Below are 9302 nucleotides of genomic sequence, written 5' to 3' on the forward strand. Positions count from 1 at the left end.
TAATAATAATAAGTGTAGAAAATAAGTGTAGACAAAAATCAGGATGATGTTAAAATGACCTCGCTACCCTCAAAAGCTGGTAGAAATGAACATGAATTTAGGACAATTTTGCCAATGTGATTCCCATGTTTGTTGTGTGCCCTAATCCTAACGGATGTCGTCTTTGATGAGCATGTTCTTTCAGATAAAAGTGGTAGGTTTGCAGCACTCTAGCTAGTCACCCATACTTCACCAGATCCAAAGCAAAGCTCGTCATGGCTAGCAGAGAGATTGAAAATTCGCTCATTGACCCAGATCAGGATCACAGGGAAGAAAGTTCTGAACACAATGATGAGGTAGTAAGGCTCAGACAACAATTGATAGATTTGCACCAGGCATGGGCCAGCGGAATGCCTCCTCCTCCACTCCCTGAAGGTTTTAGAAATGTCTCTAATTGCCCACCGCTCTCTCAAGCGCAATTTTCTGCTCCTACTGAGTCAGCTGAGCACTCGCCAGGATTCACTCCGCGACATTATCATCCTGGTAGTTCTGGTGTGCCCTTGGCAGCTCCCCAATCAAAACCAGCTGCTCAGCCAGCTTCACCGATCACACCGATGTTCGTGGCTCCGCCACCACATGAAACTCCCATATATGTTGCGCGTCCCACAATGAGGCTTCCTAGGTCTGCTAGTGAGCCAGTACTGAAGGTGTCAGATATCCAGTATTATGCCCCGGAGCCTACCTTGCAAATCAATGAACCGTATGGGTACACTCAACCGCCTGCATTTCTATTTGATACGGAGAAACCTGTCGCAGCAGAGGAACAGGATATCATAGCCCCAAAACTGAAGAGTTTGGAGCAAGCTATGAGAAATATGCAAGGGATCGGAGATTACAGGAGTGTTTCTTATAAAGATCTGTGCATGTTCCCAGACATCAATCTTTCCCCCGATTTTAAGATGCCTAAGTTCGAGAAGTATGCAGGACACGGCGATCCCGTGGCACACTTAAGACGTTATTACAACCAGTTGAGGGCTGCAGGAGGAAAGGAAGAATTGCTCATGGCCTTCTTTGGCGAGAGTCTTTCAGATTTGGCCTCAGAATGGTTTATCGATCGAGATATCGATAAATGGAACAGCTGGGATGATTTGGCTTCTGAATTTATTCAATATTTTCAGTACAACATCGACTTGATTTCAGACGAAAAATCCCTGGTCAATATGAAGAAAAAGAGCACTGAAGGTTTTAGAGAATATGCGATAAGGTGGCGTGAACAGGCCGCTAGGGTAAAGCCTCCAATGAAAGAAAGTAAGTTGGTAGAATTTTTTATTCAGGCACAGGATGAGACCTATTTTCAACATTTACTTTCGGCAATGGAAAAGTCTTTTATGGAAGTCCTCAAAATGGGGGAGATGAGAGAGGATGGAATTAAGACCCATCGAATAGTGAGTTTTTCCACATTAAAAGCCACCACACAAGTGATTCAAGGTGGATCTGGCGCATTTGGAGGTAGAAAGAAGAAAGAGGATGTGGCGACTGTCATAGCTAGAACCCATTCCTATCCCAAAAGACCACCTCGCCCCTATCCCCAAGCCTAAGCCCAAGTCTACACCCAAGCTCCATATATTCCTCCCCACCATTACTACCCTCCACAATACCCTTTATATTCCATTCCACCACCACCGTACCCAGTATATAGCGCGCAGCCATATGCCCAAACCCTTTCTTACCCGCAATGGCGTGCACAAGCTCCACAAAATCGCCCATTCGCTCCACTAAATTACCAAAACCCCTCCAGACCCAGTTTTCAGCCTAGGCCCGAGTATAAGAAGGAGAAGGCGGTCAAAAATCAATTCACACCTCTTGGAGAGTCGTATGCTAGCTTGTTTGATAGGTTGAGAAAGTTGAAGGGTTTAAGCCCAATTCAAGGAAGGCTTTCAAATCCACTGCCGAGGAATCTCTATTATTCTTTAAGGTGTGCGTACTATTCTGATATGCCAGGCCATGATATCGAGAAATGCTGGTATTTAAAAAGAGTTGTCCAAGATTTAATTGACATAAAACAGATGCTGGTCCAGGCCTCAGAAGGTCCAAACATTAATCAGAATTCGCTGCCAACCTATGCTGAAGCCAATATGCTAGAATTGATATATGACGGAAAAGAATCTTCGAGAGACTATAAGACTATTGTCAAGATACAGACCACTAAATAAAAATTGGTGAATGTAGCGGAGTCTTTAAAAGAAATGTCATTAAACCGGGAAGGAATGAGAGAAGATAAAGCCCAAGAAAGCACAAAGAAACCCCTGATCACAGAACAAGGCGCCAGAAGGCATGTTGATTCAAGCTAGGATAAACCCAAGTTGACAATGGTGGGAGCTCTGAGTCAGCCCATTTTGACGATGAAAGGAGCACTGGCAGCGCCTATTGTCCTCAAACCGGTGACCCAACCTCCGATAGTTGATACAAAAAGGATTCCCTGGAACTATGGGCGGACTGTGATGACCTATCACGGGAAAAAAGTTGTGGAAGATGTAGATGAGGTAGGAGGTTTGACTAGGTCAGGAAGATGCTTCGTGCCTGAAATCTTAAGAAAGTCCAAGCCAACGGTGAGTGGACCGTCGTCTATCAAAAAGCCTATCACTGAATAGGAAGCTAAAGAATTTTTGAAAAAGATGAAGGTGCCAGAGTATTCAATATTAGACCAGTTGAAGAAAACTTCTGCTCAAATTTCCCTTTTATCTTTGTTGTTGCACTCCAAGGAGCATCGTGATGTTTTACTGAAGGTATTAAATGAAGCATATGTTCCAAGGGAAATTACAATCAACCAACTTGAGAAAATGGTTGGAAAAATCTTTGAGGTCAATCGGATCAGCTTTTCTGATGATGAATTGCCTGTTGAAGGTACAGGGCATAACCGGGGCCTTTACATTACAGTGAAGTGTGAAGATTTCTACGTCACTCATGTTATGATTGATGGAGGTTCAGGTGCAAATATTTGCCCTATTTCTAATTTGCAAAAGTTGAATATTGGTGCTAACAGGATCAGGCCCAACAATGTATGTGTTAGGGCTTTCGATGGTGCAAAATCAAATTCCATTGGCGAAATAGAACTAATGTTGACCATAGGGCCTGTTGAGTTCGCCATAGAGTTTCAAGTATTGAATGTAGACTCTTACAATCTGTTGTTGGGAAGGCCATGGATCCACAAGGCCAAGGAGGTTGCATCTACACTGCACCAAATGATCAAGTTTGAGCATGACAGGCAAGAAGTAGTTATTCATGGTGAAGGAGATTTGTCAGCCTACGAAGATTCTCCCTTGTCTCTTATTAAAGCAAATAACGTAGAGGAGATATTCATCTATCAAATTTTTGATACAGTGCCAGTAAGTCGTATCCCTGAATGGCAGGCTATACCGGGACCGCAATTGTCTTCTGCTTCTATCATGATGGTGAGTGAACTTTGGATATACGAATTTGAGCCAGGAAAGGGTTTGGGAACGTCTCTGCACGGTATAGTTCATCCTATATGTTCGAGTGAGAACGTGGTCACGTTTGGTCTGGGATTTGAGCCTACGGCTGAAGATCTGAAGAAAGCCAAGGGAAGGAAAAAGGAAACATGGTCACTCCCTCGCCCAATGCCACTACTCAGTGAATCATTTGTTAAGAGCGATGTCGCGAAGCATGTGGAATTTGAAGTTGAATTGGTTGATGACTTCCAGAACCTTTTTATTGAAGTTGATATGGTTGAAGCAGGAGAAGTTACCAGTATGGCAGACGTGCAATTCATAGGTCCAGCTATTCGGTTCAATAATTGGGAAGTCACTCTTCTCCCCATCAGGAGGGAGTTTTGGTAGTTTATTTTGTTTTTTTCTGTTTATCCGAGTTATTTCAGGGTTGTAATTCAGATTTTAGTCTGTTCATGTTATGTTGGCATCTATGTTTAAACCCTTCTATCTTTTATTTAATGAAATACAATGTCCCTTTTGTTTCGTGTCTAATATGTTTTGTTTTCTTTCTTACACGATTCTCTTTATGCTGATTCTAATGACATGACATGCATGTGGAATTTTTAGCCTGATCTTAAAATCCAAACTAATACAGATGTAATGGAGCAGGATGGGGAATATGATGAAAAATAAGCACTAGAAGAAATAACCAAAGAGTTGGAACAACTTGAAGACAAACTGAATCCTAATTTGAATGAGACTGAGCCAATAAATCTAGGGGATCAAGAAGATGTTAGGGAAACTAAAATCAATGTACATGCTTTGCCACAGCTAAAAGATGGAATGATTGAAGTATTAATTGATTATAAGGATGTTTTTGCATGGTCTTATGATGATATGCCTGGTTTAAGCACTGAATTAGTGGCTCACAAATTACCAACTGATCCCACGTTCCCTCCTGTCAAACAGAAGTTGAGGAAGTTTAAAACTGATGTAAGTGTTAAAATCAAAGAGGAAATCGTGAAACAACTTGAAGCCAAAGTAATTCGAGTGGCTCGTTACCCCATGTGGTTAGCTAATGTTGTTCCCGTACCAAAGAAAGATGGCAAAATTTGAGTGTGTGTTAATTACCGTGATTTGAACAGAGCCAGTCCGAAAGATGATTTTTCACTGCCCAACATCCACATTTTATTAGACAACTGTGCTAAACATGAGGTTGTCTCTTTTGTGGATTGCTATGCCGGATATCACCAGATCATTATGGATGATGAAGACGCAGAGAAGACGTTTTTTAGTACACCATGGGGAACTAATTGTTATCGAGTGATGCCGTTCGGTTTGAAGAATGCTGGAGCAACATATATGAGAGCCATGACCACTATGTTTCATGACATGATGCATAAGGAGATTGAGGTCTACGTGGATGATGTGATTATTAAGTCAAAAAGTCAAGCCGACCATGTAAAAGATTTAAGAAAGTTCTTTGAAAGGCTTCGCAGGTATAATCTCAAACTCAACCCGGCAAAATGTGTATTTGGAGTTCCATTTGGAAAGCTGTTGGGGTTTGTAGTTAGCCGTCGGGGAATTGAATTGGATCCCTCAAAAATCAAAGTCATTCAGCCAAGAATAGAATGGAGGTGATGAGTTTGCTTGGTAGACTGAACTACATTAGCAGGTTTATTGCTCAACTCACAACCACCTGTGAGCCCATATTCAAGTTGCTGAAAAAGAGTGCTGCAGTAAAATGGACTGAAGAATGTCAGGAAGCATTTGACTAAATCAAAAGATATTTGTCAAATCCGCCCGTGCTGGTACCCCCGGAGCCTGGTAGGCCTTTGATCTTATATTTATCAGTTATGGACAATTCTTTTAGTTGTTTCCTGGGTCAACATGATATCACAGGAAAAAAGGAGTAGGCTATTTATTATCTTAGCAAGAAGTTCACCGCATATGAGGCCAGGTATACTCTTCTTGAAAGGACGTGTTTTGCCCTAGCTTGGGTAGCACAGAAGTTGAAGCATTATCTCTCATCCTATATTACTTATCTCATCTCACGCATGGATCCTTTAAAGTATATCTTTCGAAAGCCTATGCCGACGGGTCGATTGGCAAAGTGGCAAATATTGTTTACCGAGTTCGACATTGTATATGTGACTCAAACAGCCATAAAAGCCCAAGCCTTGGCAGATCATCTTGCTGAGAATCCCATCAATGAAGAGTACGAGCCATTAAAGACATATTTTCCTGATGAAGAAGTGTCATGTATCGATGAAGTCGTTATAGATGCTGATCCAGGTTGGAGGTTATTCTTCGATAGAGCTGTCAATATGAAAGGAGTTGGAATAGGTGCGGTTCTTATCTCTAAATCGGGACAACATTTCCCTGTAATAGCACAACTTCAATTCTACTGTACTAACAATATGGAAGAGTATGAAGCCTGCATTCTTGGTTTGAGGTCAGCTGTTGATATGGCAGTCCAAGAATTATTGGTGTTGGGAGATTCAGATTTGCTCGTCCATCAAATTCAAGGTGATTGGGAGATGCGAGATTTGAAGCTCATTCCATATCGACAATGCTTGCAGGAGCTATGTCAACGATTTGTGTTAGTAAATTTTAGGCATATTCCAAGGATTCACAATGGAATTGCTGATGCTTTAGCCACTCTGTCTTCAATGCTCCAACATTCTGATAAAGCCTACATCGATCCAGTACATATACAGAGTCGTGATCAGCATGCTTACTGTAATGCGATTGAAGAAGAGCTCGATGGAGAACCTTGGTTCTTGGATATCAAGCAGTACATTCAGTCAGGAGAATACCCAGCATATGCCACCAACGATCAAAAGAGGATTATTAGGCGTTTAGCTAGTGGATTTTTCTTAAGTGGGGGAATCTTGTATAAGAGGACCCCAGATCTGGGACTTTTAAGGTGTGTAGATGCAAAAGAAGCCTCGACAATCATGGTTGAAATACACTCCGGAGTATGCGGGTCGCATATGAACGGTCATGTCTTGTCAAAGAAGATTCTTCGACCAGGTTATTACTGGCTTACTATAGAAAGGGATTCTATTCAATTTGTTCGAAAGTGTTATCAATGTCAGGTACACGGTGATCTGATACATTCTTCTCCTATTGAGTTACATGCAATGGCCGCTCCATGGTCGTTCGTGGCTTGGGGAATGGATGTGATTGGACCGATTGAGCCGAAGGCATCAAATGGGCACAGATTTATTTTGATAGCCATTGACTACTTCACAAAGTGGGTAGAAGCAGTAACTTTCAAGTCAGTGACGAAGAAAGCAGTGGTAGATTTTGTTCATGCCAATATCATTTGCAGATTTGGAATTCCTAAGATGATCATTACAGACAATGCTGCCAATCTCAATAGTCATTTGATGCAAGAAGTATGTCAACAGTTTAAGATCGCACATCAAAATTCGACTCCATATCACCCAAAGGCCAATGGTGTTGTAGAAGCCGCCAATAAGAATATAAAAAAGATACTGCAAAAGATGGTACAAGGATCTAGACAGTGGCATGAAAAGTTGTCGTTTGCATTGCTAGGTTATCGCACCACCGTTCGCACTTCAATGGGAGCAACTCCATATTTATTGGTGTATGGGACAGAAGCAGTCATCCCTGCAGAATTCGAAATTCCCTCTCTTCGAATCATTGTAGAAGCGAAGATTGATGATGACGAATGGGTAAAAAATCGACTGGAACATTTGAGTTTGATTGAGGAAAAAAGGCTAACGTCTGTGTGTCATGGCCAGTTGTATTAGAGAAGGATGGCTCGAGCGTAAAGCAAAAAGGTCCGTCCCAGGAATTTTGAAGTTGGTCAGTTGGTATTGAGACGTATCCTTCCTCACCAGGTTGAAGCGAAAGGCAAGTTCTCCCCTAACTAGAAAGGTCCCTTTGTTGTGAAGAAAGTGTTGCCCAATGGAGCCTTATATTTGACAGATATTGAAGGCAAAATGGCAGAAATGGCTATCAATGCTGATGCGGTCAAAAGATACTATGTATGATATTTGATCCTTTGTTGAATTTATTGCATGTTTAGTAATTGCATTCTTGAAGATTGAGATGATGAAGGCATTTTATTCTTTTACCCAAACATTGTGTCATCCTTTGTTTACCCGTTTGAGCTTCGTTTCAATTTTCTTTCATATCCCTCTTTTGGAATCAAAATAGAGCCGAAGATAAATGTCGAGGAAATGAGAATAAAAGAAAAAGTTCAAAATTAAAACAAAAAGATCAAAATCAAAATCAAATCAAAACAAAGAACAAGCTGATGGAACTACGTGCGACCTGATTCTCCTCTCTCGGGAGTGAGATACGTAGGCTGCCCTATTTCGAGCTCGGTCAAACCAAATAAAGATTTAAGATTCACCCAGTCAACGAAGCTGGGGCATGAGTCAATGTGTTGTTTGAGTCGATTCCAAAAGTTGTAAGTCCCACCCCCACTTCAAGTATCGTTTGAGCCTCTTACCATCTTTTCTAACCTTAACTAAAAGCCAAGTTACAACCAAAGAAAGTCCTTCAGATCAATTTTTGATAATGTTAAGGCTAAACATACAATGGATATGATGATAGATTGTGAAGTACCACTTGTCTCCCTCAGCATAAGAAATCAGGAAAGAAATACAAAAATGAGAGAGTCTTATTAGTGAAAACCCTGTGGGCATAATAAGGCGACGGTGAGTTGAGAGAAAATGAAAATGAGAGAGTCTTATTGGTGAAAACCTTTGTAGGCATCATAAGGCGATGGTGAGTTGAGAAAAATAAAAATGAGAGAGTCTTATTGGTGAAAACCTTTGCGGGCACCATAAGGCGATGGCGAGCGGAGAGAAACAAAACTGAGAGAGTCTTATTGGTGAAAACCCTCACAGGCACCGTAAGATGATGGAGAGTTCAAGAGAAAAGTGAAAGGTCAAAAGAAAGAGATTTGTTGGTGAAAGTATTTTAAGTTGTCATCAATCGAATGTGATGTATGAGTCCAATGGATTTGAAGAAGTGGCTCAGCGGCAAAAGGTACGAACTCAACAACAAATGGGGAGTTTGGATAGGAAGATCGGGCAGCTCAATCCAAAATGCATGTCATAATCATTGGAGTTAGTTGTCGTATTCAGATAAGTTTTTATTTTTAAATATGGGACATTGCCCTTTTCTTTCATTTACATATTCATGCTTTTTGTCTTTTTATGTCATTTATAAAAATAAAAGTCACCATCATTTCTTTACATTTTAAGTCAAGTCTGTGTCAAAACAAGCGAGAAAGGATTTCAAAATTTACTACCAGTCTTTCCAATTATATGAGGAAAAGCCAAGGAACAGCACAGGAAGAAATATAATCGTAATTCAACACGAAGCAAATGAAGTCTATCAACCAACAGGCTATTAGATTTGTAGAAACATTCAGATTTGGAAAAAGTGCACCTCAGGGGCATGGTAAAATGGAAACCCATTGTTTGAGTCAGAACTCATTTCCCTCAATCTGGATTCGGGTCAATGATGCGACAAGACAGGGCAAGTGTTAGCGATTTGGAACAAAGATGAAAGGAACGAGTGCTGGGCAGATACCTGAAAAGCCAAGATCTGCAAGCCACCACTAAGTTTTTAACTGACAAATTTTCTTTGTTGAAACAGGGGCAAATTCGTTTCACTTGATTCAGCTACCATTGGAAATGCGCATGCATGGGATTTTACTTTATGTTCAGGACTCTCCTGAAAAATAAGATTTTACTTTCTGCTCAGGACCCTCCTGAAAAATGAGATTTTACTTTCTGTTCAGGACCCTCTTGAAAAATGGGATTTTACTTTCTGCTCAGGACCCTCCTGAAAAATGAGATTTTACTTTCTGTTCAGGACCCTCCT

The 9302-nt window shown here is 41.0% G+C and overlaps 1 protein-coding gene across 1 annotated transcript in view; it reads left to right on the forward strand.

Moving 5' to 3' along the window:
- The first annotated feature begins 389 nt into the window (after nucleotides 1-389).
- Nucleotides 390-9302, forward strand: part of LOC124895327 (proline-rich protein 36-like) — a 10685-nt gene continuing 1772 nt past the window's right edge. Inside the window, exon 1 of the mRNA XM_047405769.1 lies at nucleotides 390-531. Within this exon, the coding sequence (XP_047261725.1) occupies nucleotides 390-531 (142 nt within the window). The remainder of the gene's footprint in view (nucleotides 532-9302) is intronic.

This window comes from Capsicum annuum, unplaced genomic scaffold, assembly GCF_002878395.1.
Source record: "Capsicum annuum cultivar UCD-10X-F1 unplaced genomic scaffold, UCD10Xv1.1 ctg81349, whole genome shotgun sequence".
NCBI lineage: Eukaryota > Viridiplantae > Streptophyta > Magnoliopsida > Solanales > Solanaceae > Capsicum > Capsicum annuum.